The sequence below is a fragment of the Leopardus geoffroyi genome, chromosome A1 (assembly GCF_018350155.1).
Source record: "Leopardus geoffroyi isolate Oge1 chromosome A1, O.geoffroyi_Oge1_pat1.0, whole genome shotgun sequence".
Taxonomy (NCBI): domain Eukaryota; kingdom Metazoa; phylum Chordata; class Mammalia; order Carnivora; family Felidae; genus Leopardus; species Leopardus geoffroyi.
Genome location: NC_059326.1, coordinates 180084259 through 180097585, shown reverse-complemented (window position 1 = coordinate 180097585; position 13327 = coordinate 180084259). Strand labels below are relative to the sequence as shown.

Here is a 13327-nt window from a genome sequence, read left to right as displayed (position 1 = left end):
TGAATTCCAATCATCATTTAGGCCCAGGTAAAGTCTTTACAATTATAACAGCAACAAAGAAATGCAGCAGTAACAGTAGCTAGAACTTTATGTCCCATGTGCCAAGCATAGTACTAAGTTATTCATACTCATTATTTTATTAACTTTCACAAAAACCCTAGGAGGTTAAGTACAATTCTTATCCTCATCCTACAGTGAGGAAATCTAGGCTCAGAAGCATCAAGTAATATGCCTGAGTTCATAGACTCAGTATGCACAATAGCTGAAAATCAGACCTAGATCTATCAGGTTGCCAAAGCTATGTTTCTAACCTTTAGGCTAGACTCCCTAAAGCCATTTTTCTTCTCTGAGCTCTCAAGCCTTTACTATGCATCATGGCCACTCATTTGCCAATTTTCTTTCTCTTTTTTAAATTTTAATTTTTTTATTAAAATATTTTTTAACATTTATTCATTTTTTGAGAGACAGACAGAGCACAAGCGGTGGGGGTGGAGGGTGCAGAGAGAGGGAGACACAGAATCCAAAGCAGGTTCCAGGCTTTGAGCTGTCAGCACAGAGCCCAATACAGGGCTTGAACCCACCAACTGTGAGATCATGACCTGTGCCAAAGTCAGATGTTTAACCAAATAAGCTACCCAGGTACCCTTTTAATTTTTATTTTAGAGAGAGAGCAAGCATGCATGAGTAGGGGAGAGTGGCACAGGAAAGAAAGAGAATCTCAAGAAGGCTCCAACTCAGTGCAGAGCCCAACGCAGGGCTCAATTCCACGACTCTGAGATCATAGCCTGAGCTGAAATCAAGAGTTGGATGCTTAACTGACGGAGCCACCCAGGTGCCTCTCCCCCCATTTGCCAATTTTCATGTGGAATGTTAAATCATTAAAAACTTTCTTGTACACATGTGTTTCTTGTCCCTAGTTTTACCATAAGCCACCTGAGAATATGAATTATACTTTTGGGTCTTATAGGTTCTGCCTAATAAATGTATCCTGATGAAATTGATTAGAAGTATAAAGTAATCGACACCCCCCCCCCCCCCCCACACACACACACTTAGTTCTGTTGGCTAATTCATCCTTTGAGCAGTGGGTTTATTTGCCCCTCCTCTCACCCCAGGACCACATGCTGACACTGGGTAGAAATAAAAGAGAAGATCAGAGCTGAGTTCAGGCCTTCGAGTAACAAATATATGCATGGCCTGGAGAAGGAGGGTCTGACAGTAGTTTCTGAGTGATTCAGGAATCTGTGTCTGAAGAATCTTGAATCTTTGAGCTCCTGAGGCCTTTGTGAAATTAGACATATTACAGGAAAACAACAACAACCCCCAGATTCAACAACTATCGTGGACCACTATGAGATTTAATCACTTTCTTGAGAACCAAAAATGAAGTTGGTAATTACACAGCCCTGCTTACACATCACTGCAATGTTTTTGTTGTTGTTGTTGTTGTTAACTGGCCCATTTAAAATCAGAGCCACGAGATAGAACAGATATACCACTTTACATATGTAAAATGTTAATCTGGGGTTCAACCATCATGAACCTTATTGACCTTGAGTTAGTCACTGCCCTTTCCTGGTCCTCAATTTTCTCACTGTTGACTTGTGGGGTTTTAGAGGATCTCTAAGTTCCTCTCTTGCCTTGCCTTTCTGGGATGCTAATTAGCACAACCTCTTAATTTTGGTTTATATGCACAATGTTGAGTCACATTCTCCATGGCTTTGTCTGTTCCACCCTGCTCTCTCCTGCTTCTGGGCAAATGCCCCCAGATGAAGCAGTGGGAAGTTTCCTATGTGGGACCCCCTTGCAAAGTCCTCTCTGCCCTAGGCTTCCTTCACCTTGAGATGCCTCTGCCCTTTTGTGTACTTTGCATGTTAAACACCAAAGGCTTTCCGGTAAGTTCTCAGGGACAGGGGAAGCAGGTAGCCTGTATCTGGAAGCCATCATCAGCATCCCAGGACACTAATATCCCTACAGTCCTTATAAGGAAAGCTGATAGCTAAAGTAGTTAGTTTTAAAGAAACCTCCTCCAAGACTTCTCAAGTTGAATGTGAGCTTGCGTAGGAGGCCAGTGGACAGAAATGCCTGCCCAGACAAACCATCTCCCAACACATGCTCTAAACACATGGACACAGTGGTATGGGTGGAAAACTTGAAAGGCACACTCCTTGTGAAAGTAATGGTCCAGGATTCACTGTTAAATAGCAAACAGTGGAGATCAGACAAAAAATGGCAAGGGTTATTTGGCAGGTTAAAAAAATGTAGTGATGGAATAGTTCTGCACTGACTCTATCAATGGGCACAAGAATCTGCATGTGATAAAATTACACAGAACTGCACGTGCATGTACACACACAAATGAGTGTGTGTTATACTCTGAAATCTGAAGAGTAAGGTCTGTGGATTGTACCGATGTCAGTTTCCTGGTTTTGAGATCATACTGTTATGTAAGATGTTACCATTGGGAGGAAACTGGGGTAAAAGAGCACATGGACCTATCTAGTATTTTTGAAACTTCCTGTGAATCAATAATTACTTCAAAATAAAACTAAAAACACCCCCCAAAACCAAGCACCTAGTGCGGTGAGTGGATCTGGCTATGTCTCCCCACCAGCCTGGGACACAAGTGCCAATGCCCTCTCCAATATCTTATTGGTAACAGCCACCCCTTTACCATCAGGATCATGGTCATGATCATCAAGACTCCCACTTATGGAACACTTACTATGTACTAAGCACACTTTCTCATTGGCATCAACACCCCCACCAGAATATCATCCCCATTTTGCAGAAGATCATGACCCTGGGAAGAGCTGAGTAGAGCCCCAGGCCATAGTTACTGTAGGCCAAGCTCTGACCCAGGTCCGGGACTCTAGTGCTCACACTTGGGGCTGAAAAACCAGAGAGGAACAGGACTCTGTGGAGCTGTTGTGGCACTTGATGCATGTTCCCTGGAAACCACTCAGGCACATCCCTCAATCTGTCTCAAAGGTGTCTGCACCAAGGCAGCACATAGCACAGTGACACCACCTTCCTGCCCCATCCCTCACCCCTGTTCTGGCCAGAAAGCCACATCCGTAGAGAAGCAAAAAAAAAAAAAAAAAAAAAAACAAACCAAAAAAAACAAACCAAAAAAACATCACTTACAAGTTCTTCACGTTGGTGATGCCACGGAATGCCTTCCTCGGGATCCCTAGGATCTGGTTTTCGCTCAGATCTCTAAACAAGAAGAGAAGAGGCACATGCATTAACGACCAAGGCCCGGCTTTATCTGCATCTCATTATGACAACAAAACCTCTCACAGGCTGCCTCTGCGGTCAGGAGTGTTGGAGGCACTGTTTAGTCTCAGGCCCCAGGCTGCTATGAGCCTTCACATTGTTCCTCTAGTGATGGCCTTTGCTGAAATGGTTACCAGGCGGGAGCAGCTCGCCTCCAGGGCGGGCTCTGTGGGTGGTCTCGCACCTCCAGGCCACGAGCCAAGACGCTGGGTTATTTGTTGCACACAGACCGCACCCAATTCTGTTCTGCCACCTCCCAGAGAGACCCCTGGCCCCCCTTCCCCAGGCCGTCCCTCCCCCACTTCAGGGTCAACAGCACTCAGTCTCCCATCTCTCAGGGACTCTCTGCCTTTGTCATTTGGGATTGGAAGGGAACCTGGCAACCCTGATTTTCTGATGGGGGATGACCATCTCTGTTTATTCTAGAGACCCAGACATCCTGGGGGCCTCCTAGATCAGCTAAGTGACAGCCATGGTGAATTCAAATTGCATTTGTACAAACCTGTCCAAAATGGGGGTCCCATGGGTACCCCATCTAGCATTAAGGGTGCTAATGTGTTGCTTTGAGGAGGAAAGGTAAGGGACAAAGTGTCAGGTCTTGAAGCTGGCTCAAACCCGGGTCTCATACCAGGGTCCTCTTTAAGAATCCCCAAAGCCTCAGTTTTCTTTCCTAAGACCTATGCAGCTTTTTTTCCTTTTTGTTTCCCCCTTTTCCCCCTAAACAAACACATACACTTGTTTTCATTTACACCTCAAGCTTGCTTGGAATTTCAGTGAGTAATCAGTCATAACTGCATGTCTCTACACACATACACACAAACATATACATACATATCAATCATACGGACATGTATCTATAGATACAGATATATATCTCAATTATTTTGAAAATAACACAAAAACTTTTAGATATTAAGGTACAAAATCATCTACCCAGACCATAACCACTGTTACCAATTAGGAGCAATATGTATAAATTTCACAATATGATCTCATAGTATATAGTCAGTCATAAACTCTTTTTTCACTTATTATATTGAGAACATCTGTTCATGTCATTAACAGTACATGTATGCCAACATTTTTAATCACTGTATATCATCCAATTGTATAGAGGGCTATGCGATCCCACATTGTTGGGTATTTGCCATTTAAGGAAACATGAGGATGGGTTTTCCTCCCCAGACATTTTTGGGACAATTGTTCGGCCACTTCCTTGGTATAAAGTCCCATAAGGAGCATGTGCTGGGTCACAGGGTAAACGTCTTTAACTGCTGAGTCGTCCTAGAGGGAGATTGTACCAATGGACACTCCTACACTTAGGTTTCCACGGGAACCTAATCAAAAGCTAAAGAGGATTCCAAATAAAGAGAGGTCAGACAACCATCCTTCACTGAAACTTAGGCCATCTAAATTAACATTTTGTGAAGGGGCAGGAGGAAAAACAGAAAGCAGAAGAGAGGCATCACTTTCCTGCTCTCACCTGCTGAGAGGAGCTACCACACTCTGAGTGGGTGACTGGAGTTTCAGACACTTGGGGATTGTCTGGGGCCACTGTTAAGCCCCAACGCAAGGCTCAGAGTTGGGGTAGGGTGCAGATACAACTACCAGTGGCTTCTGGGGCTGAATAACAGGGTATTCCCCATCTCAAATCCAGTTTCCTCTGTCTGCAACGGTGTAAATAAATTTAGATGCACAAGGAGCCCCATTGCAGGCTCCCCCGGCCAGGCCTGATTCAATGAGCAGGGCTCCAGCCTGGAGTCGGGGCACCGAACAAAGCCTATGGTGACAGCAGAGGTCAGGCAGGTTCACCAAGGTCACTCCTCTGCTCTCCATCAGACTCCAGGGGAAGGGGGTGCAGGTCCTGTCATCTGACTAATGCAATTTCCACCAGGCATCTGGGCTGTACTCAAGGCTCCAGCAACCACAATGGGTCTAGTCTTTTCTGCCAGGTGAAGGCTGGTCTCCAGGACAGTGAGCCCCTGCCCACTATCCTCCCAGGCTTGCCACTATCTTTGGCCACTCTGGGAAACAGCTCGGGCTGCTGTGCCGGCCAAGGGGGAATGATCAAAATCAGGGGCAGGGGAAACAAACAGGAGAGAGGTCTGGACTGTCAGCTCTAACCATGTCTGGAAGCCAGGTGAAGGGGCACCTACTCCCGTAATGCATTAACCCTTTGAGTTTAATGTAGCCTTTGAGTTTAATGAGTTGACATGTAGCCTCAAACATCCTGAAGAAATAACAATTATATAAAGGTTCCAACTTGCCATATGGTGGGTTGAAAAGAGGAGAGCAGCATTTTAGCTGAAAAACCTGGCCCACCTCCTGAGAGACGTTCCACAAAAGCCATCACACAGGCAAAACCCTGCAACTGCACGGGGCAGCCTCTCGGGTTTCTGGTCACTACTTTCTTGCTGGAAATACACCCAGTCTTGCTCCCAGTTTAAGGGACCCCATTTAAAAGCACAGCTTTCTTTCCACCTCCTTGCCATGGCTTTCCTCCTGCTGTAACCGAGGAAAACAGTGGATTGTAGGGAATTTATCTGCTCCCCATGACAATCTGCTTGTAAATTTTATTAATTTTATTTTCCATTGAGCCTCTGTTCTCCAGCTAACAATACCACTGCCATCCATCTGCAGGATTGTATATTGATTTCATAAATACCTCCAGTGGGCTGACAAACTGACAGCTTTAATGGTGTTACTGATGGGGCGTGGAGGAGGGTTCAGGGCTGGGTGCTTCATTTTCGGTAACTGTCCCTTCACAATTATCTTGGGGCCTTTGTGAGGGCTCCTAACAGTGTGTTTATCTCAGCGTGATGCCAGAGCATGGAGCTATTGCTAAGCACCACCCATGAGAGCCACAAGAGCCACCATTTTCAGCTGACACTTAAGTAAAAATAACAAAATCTATCCGTAGTGCCCAAGAGCCTAGTTCCGGCCAATTGCTTGCTGGGGGTTTAGTGCCTTGCCCTTCCTGAGGGAAAATGTTCAGAAATAACCAGGGAAAGGGAACTTTTTTAAAAAAAACATTAGATATAAGGTATGAGGCTGGAGCACAGTGAGAGGGTAAGGGGCGTGTGCTGAAATTTTCTGGGGGAAATAAAGGAAGATGGCTGGTGGGAAAGGTTTTCTTGGTTGGCAGTAGGGCTATGGATTGGGATGCCTTTTTAAATAATTAGGACTCTGAAAGAAAGGAGGACTGCATTAGCTAAAGTGCATTTTCCTGCTTCCGGAAAATGATTAACCGACGGATTATTCCATCCAAAAACACAAGACCAAAGAGGACTTATTAAGGAGACAGTAAGTCAAATAGGAGTTGGCAAGCACCAATATATCCCCCTTCCAGCCAGCACCACCCCCCCTTTTTAATTTACTAAAATGCTTTGGACACAGATTAACTTTCTTCGCAAATTTATTATTGCTTCATCTACCTTGAAACGGGAACTGCAGACACTTTGATAAATGGATTGAAAGGTTGTCTAGTTCCAGTGGAGCTTTGAAATGCTTCCCAGTGCTCTCTCTGCAATGTCAGGCAGGCTTTGTTCTCAGAGCAACAGTGAATGACAGTCCCCACCTTCACCCCCACCCCTGCCCACCCCATGTTTACCAGGGAAGATGGCAAGGCGAGAAGCAGGAAAACAGTTTCCTCTGCTCAGTGGGGACAATGCACTGGTCTCAGTCACATTCACGCTACCCGGAAGTCTTGTCTGTGTTAAATGGCAGTTTGTGGGAGGTGAAATTTGTTCCTAGATATCAATCTTGAATTATTCTGAATGTACCAGAAGGGGTTCAGAAGCTCCCCCAACCTTGGTGAATTCTTGTTTCTGAAGTGGGGAGGGCCACTTATTAGCGGTATGATCATGCAAGGTACTGAAATGCTCTATGCCTCCGTTTCCCCATCTTTAGGGCAGGGGCCTTACTGACTTCCTAGGTTAATCATGGGGATGAAAGGAATTGATATATATGCACCTTGCAAATCACCTGGAATCCTATAGGCATTCAACGAATGGCTGCATTTATTTCTTGGATTTTCTGCCCAGTTAGCCCTGAATTTTACATTGCCGAAAACGTCCTTTATCATCCTCTTCAGGATATATGCCTACAACTATGCAAAGAATAAAACACATAAATGTTAACTAATATTCTTTCTATAAAATCTGAGCGAGGAATCGAAGTTTCCCTCATCTATCATCTAGACAGGAGTATCCCTATTTGATTCTAGAGTCTTTTGAATGAAAGAGGAGAGCTTGATTCAGGAGAGAAGGTCTGTCTCAGTTTGGGCTCTCAAGGAAGTTGACATTTAGCCAAGTGATGGATTCACACTTGCATCCTGGGAGAGACTAGTAAAGGATGCAGGAAGCAGGATGAACAAGGGAAATAATTATAGGTCAGTTAGGTAAAGTCCTGGCCTTGTCTCTAACCAAGGGATCTGGGTCATTGTAGCCCTGCATCAGACAGTCCTTGGTTAGCGATCACCCAAGAGAAATACAAATTGCTGGGCTTTGCCTGCTCTCCATAAGGCTAAACACGGTGACTCCAAGACTCAACGACAGATTGCTGAGGAGGTTCCCAGTCATGACCTTTACCAGCAAAGTCTAAAGAAGCAGGAGATAGGAGCCAGAGTCAGTAAAGGGACCCAAGGGATCCATCTCAAAGCATTCATAAGAAGGCTTCAAGGACAGTTCTCCTGATTCAGGAAGTTCTCAGAAGACTTAAAAAAAAAAAAAAAAAAAAAAAAAAAAAAAGATCACTCATGAAAGATGACATATCCAGGACCAAAGATCAGGAGGCCACAGGGAGAAGCTTAGTGACCAAAGGAAATTAGAACAATGCAATCTGATGCCTTCTTTGTCTACTTCCCCAGACCTTGCACTGAGACCAACAGGCACTTTTTTAGTAACTTAAAAAAGAAAAAAACAAAAACAAAAACAAAAAACTACCAACCCTTGATTAGCTAAAGTAAATGAGGGGATGATCTAAAACCATTTCTATTTGGAACCATTATTGGATTTGAGATCAGGGAAGTGGATTACTATTCTGATTCTCTTTGGCCTGAGTATGTATTAAAATTACTTTCCCGCTCACTGCCTAATAGGAGGAAACCTGCCCACTGATGCAGTAGGTATCAATCAAAACTCATTTAGGGATTTAAAACATTTCTGATGGATAATCTGTGAGTCTAAAAGTTCTTGTACTCGCAATTGCTGCCTTCTTATACAAGGCCTGCTCCCCCTAGCCCCAACTCCTATAGTAACTGTGACATTATCACTCTGCTCTCAGAACAGAAGAGAAAGATGTTGTTTTGCTTACCTTATTTTATACAGTGGGAGGGAGGGACAAACATGCAGGAAAAATTATTCCCTGGGGATTCTACAGTGTGAACATTGGGGAGGATTTATCTTAAAAGGTAAATCTCTTCTGCAGGCAATTTATCTTAATAAGCAAGATTGTATGTCTTCAGTTGGGTCACTGTCAAAACCAGGTGAGCCCCAAGCATATGTCTCAGCTGAGAAATCCTGGTACCTCTGGCTGGGTGTCTAGTCAATGGTATCCTTTGTCCAAGAGAGATTATGATGGAAAAACTGAACCATTTCCTGAAAGAACTGCCACCTGCCTCAGGGATCCAGAGGATCAAAGTATCAACGGGGGACAGAAAACCAAAACATGACCAAAAAATTATTTTCCACTGCTCCAATTAGTTTCTAAATATTTCATCACACCAGTTTATGTGCTTGTTTCCTTGATGTTAAAAAGTCACTGAATGAAAGAGATCAGTAAGAGCTCCTTTCATTCTGCCTTCTCTGACAATCTCATTAGAAAAGTCCTAATCATACCATTCAGATGTTTAAGATTGGCAGATTAAATGTCAGCTCAGACTCTTCACGCAACAAGAAAATAAATTTAGCACCTACTGTATGCTATTCTATGTCACATGTTGAGGCACAGATGTAAACGGAACCAAGTTTCTGTTCTCCTGGAGCTTGTATTCTCTTCGGCCCCCGATACAAATAAACAGACCTTTTCATACAAATGACTGGAAAATAAATACCTAGACATCCCCAAAAGTAAGAGCTGCAGTTTCACTGTTTTTTCCTTTTCAACAAGAAGATACCCTATGTCTAAAGTTACACTGAGGATTATTGCTAACCAGCAAGGAAAATAATTCACAGCTTTGTTTTACTTATTCAAGGGTCAAAATCTTTTTCGTTTTGGGGTGGCAGTGCAGGGGAAGGGGAAGGGAAAGATGCCAATCGAATCACTGGGACTTGCAGGGATCCAGTCTTGTTTCATCAAGTACTTTGATTCTGTCTTTCAAAGTGGACAGTCTGATAAAAATCATGACAGTCTGAAGATGTTATTAAGAGTTGGCATGGCACGGGGCAGCTGTTCTCGCAGTGGGGCTCATGGTCTACCTAATCAGAATTTAGTGATGATGCTTCAAAAAAAAAGTACAGATCCCTGGTTTTAAAATAATTTAGATAGGATAATGGTATTGTGGGTTATGTTTCCCTTCATTTAGATCTTTGTCTTTGAGAGATACATACTGAAATAATTAAGGATTAAGTGATGATGTCTGGATTTTGCTTCGAAATAATGTAGAAGAGGGGGAAGTAGGTGGAGGTATAGATGGACTAAGATTGGCCATGAATGGATACTTATTGAAGAGCTGAGTGCTAGGTGCAAAGGAAGTTCGTTTATAACTTGTGCTTGACTTTTATGTATGTGTGAAATTTTCCATAATAAAAAAAAATTAATGCAGATTTCTGGGACCCATCCGAGATCTACTGAATCAGAAACTCTAGGGATAGGCTTTAGAGTGTAAACTTTGAACAAGTTTGAGAATGTGGGTAGGATGACTTGTGCATGGGATTAGGTGGCAAGTTCACACCCCAGCTGTGCTACTTAATGGGCTGTGTCTTTAAGAGCATCAATCAATTCTGAGCCTCAACTTGTGCTTCTGTGAAATCCAGATAAGCATCTAGAGTAATGAAAAATCAAGTGCTTCTTCTATACTCGAATGCAGTATATAAACGCAAATCAGTATCTTCATTTTTTTAGCAGAAAGCTAACAAATATAGCATCCTACTACCTTAAGCGTCTAGGGGAAATTTTGGGTCCAAGATGCAAAGGTCTCCTGTGTCTCAGGTGTGAGCCTGCTGGATTTGGGCAAAATGCTTACAGGACACTAGTGTCACAGGAGAAGGCTGAAGGGGAACAGGGTGACAATATCTAATCCACACTTGACAAAGCCACCCAGGGGCCCAGTTGGAAGCTGAACTAGCAGGGGGAAGAGTCCATGGATGCTTAAAACTTCCCCCAGGACCCCAGCAATTCAGGAAGAGGAAACCAAGCATTTTGTCCCAGGCCTCTCCTAAACGTGCAGGGAAGACTCTGTCAATTGGGACTAGCACATTCTGGTGGGGCCTCACAGACAAATGTTTTCCCAGGTTTCTAGGTGGGTTGCAGTAGAGGGGAGAGAGCACTGGAGGGCAGGTAGGTAATGAGCAGCCAGGCCCTGAGGCAGATCTCAAGCTGTGACCATTCCAAAGCAGATGAAGGCCTGGTGTTTGAGCACCATGGAGCTAAGTATCACTTAGACAGGGACTGAGGGCTGAATGTAAGGTTAGGGTTATTGGTTTGCTCTACGATTAGTCACTAATGTACATCCTTCCTGTCTCTTTATGGGCAGATATTCTAAAAATCACAAATTCAAATGCATTAGGATCATGCAGGTTAAAGGAAATGAGCAAAGCAGGCTGACTGTGGACACAAAGGAAGTGAGGGGTGAAATGGGGGATGCAGGGCCCACCCCAATGAATTTCTCCCAATTAAAAACAAATAACCCTCTGTGCTAGTCAACAGGACACTTCATCCCAGGGCCTGAAGGGTACAGAGGCCAGCAGCCCCCTACAAAGGATCTGCTAATTCTGGGACAGCATTCCTCCACAGAAATATAACATGAGACACCCAAGCAATTTAATTTGTTCCATTAGCTGCATTAAAAACAGTAAAAAGAGGGGCGCCTGGGTGGCGCAGTCGGTTAAGCGTCCGACTTCAGCCAGGTCACGATCTCGCGGTCCGTGAGTTCGAGCCCCGCGTCAGGCTCTGGGCTGAGGGCTCAGAGCCTGGAGCCTGTTTCCGATTCTGTGTCTCCCTCTCTCTCTGCCCCTCCCCCGTTCATGCTCTGTCTCTCTCTGTCCCAAAAATAAATAAAAAACGTGGAAAAAAAAAATTAAAAAAAAAAAAAAACAGTAAAAAGAAACAGGTGAAATGAATTCAGTAAAGTAAGTATTCTACTTAACCAAATATATCCAAAAATATTATTACAACATGTAATAAATATAAAAATATATTAAAGAGATACTTTACATTATTTTTTATACCGCATCTTCAGAATCTGGTGTATATTTTATATACATGTCAAGTCAGACCAGCCACATTTCAAGTGCTCAATAACTACACATGGTAGCACCTATTACATTGGACAGTGAAGCTCTAGAATAAGGCTAGGAGCTGGATGTTGTACTTCTGCACCCACTCTCTGCCAAGAGAGGAAAAGAGTATTAAATGTTGGAACCAATCTAAAGGAGCCCAATGTGGGCCTCCTTGGGGATGGGGGGTGGGTATACAATAGGAAATGTGAAAGGGAACCATTCAAGATAGAAACCTTTAGATTTAAGGAAGCAAACCATGGCTTGAAATCTCCCAGTCATTCAGCCATCCCTCCTATGAGCAGAGAACCTCCTTCCAGCCATTAGGATTTAATTTGCGTCTTTCTGAACCAACACCCCTCCAGGGCTGGCAGGGTTAACCAATGCTTCCAGTCCAAACAGAAGCTTTCTTAATTTAATTATCATATGTAATGCCAACTAAGGCTCTTTGTGTTTATGAGACAGCATTATAACTGACTGATCATCTCCAGCAAATGGTACAGAGGCTGAGCTGCTCAACAGCTCACTAATTCCTAGAATTATCACAATTTAGCGACAAGGTAGTTACATTAGACAGGTATGAGGAGCTCTCAACAGTCCAACTGTGCCTTCTGTTCTGGTCCAGACATCCCTACTTAACTAACTGGTTCAGGAAACATCATTAGGATTCTCACTATCATCATCTGACTCCAGCTTGTGTGTCCATTGCCATGTACCATTCAGGAGGTATAACTGAGATTTTGGTGTTTTTACATCGTAGGCAGAAATCTGATGTTGAAAATCATTAGAGTCTAAGGATCTAATTATATACCTGAGATAGTCCTCTGCCAATTTTGAGGCCCAATGAAATGTTTTGATTTAATTTACCAATCCTGGTGTGAGTATGTGGTGTAGGGTATCCACCTGGTTCAAAAGCATGGGACCAGGGTTTTCTTTTTCCCTTGTCTGAAGCTATGTGTCTGCCCAATAGAATTGGGGAAAGGGAGCCCATTTCTTTGCATTCCATCCTCCTCCTGGCTGACATACTGTTCCCACCCCCTCCTTTCCCTCCGTCCCTCTCCCTTGGCATCCCTCTGAGGCTTTCATCCCTAATTTGATTGTCGTAGCTGACACTGTCAATCTGAAACCCAGTAGCACGTCTAATGCTGGCTGGACAAGGGGAGTGCACGGGGAGCAGAGGGGGAGGCAAATTCATCTTGAGAATAGCTTTATGTAAATCGATCTTCTGGCCGAAAGCTGGAGCCAAGCATTTGCTGATTAATTGGAGAAGCGTCCTTGTTCCCGTGTCTTCTTCAGAGAGATGGCCCAAATTGAGTCCTCTCCTCTTCACAAAGACATTCCCATGCCAAAAAGCTTTTGCAATTAGGAGATGAAACCTTGTGAGCGAGGGGGAGGCAGAGGGGTTGGGGGAGTGTTTGTGGAATTGTTCTGAAATGAAGTATGTGCATTTGGGCTGCTTCATGATTAATTGCTGACCTGGGCACCTTCATTTGCCTCCCAGATGGTGGTCTGGTAGCCTAGGTTCTGAGGCATAATATCCCATAGGTGAAGATCTGCTTGTACAATTAGCAAAAATTACAGGGGGTGGAAAGTATACTTTCTGACATGTTCTT

The 13327-nt window shown here is 43.8% G+C and overlaps 1 protein-coding gene across 1 annotated transcript in view; it reads right to left on the bottom strand.

The window, feature by feature from the left end:
- The window catches only part of SLIT3 (slit guidance ligand 3), a 596997-nt gene that overhangs the window by 191139 nt on the left and 392531 nt on the right, over positions 1-13327 (bottom strand). The window contains exon 5 of the mRNA XM_045502118.1: positions 3148-3219. Coding sequence (XP_045358074.1) covers positions 3148-3219 — 72 coding nt within the window. The remainder of the gene's footprint in view (positions 1-3147; positions 3220-13327) is intronic.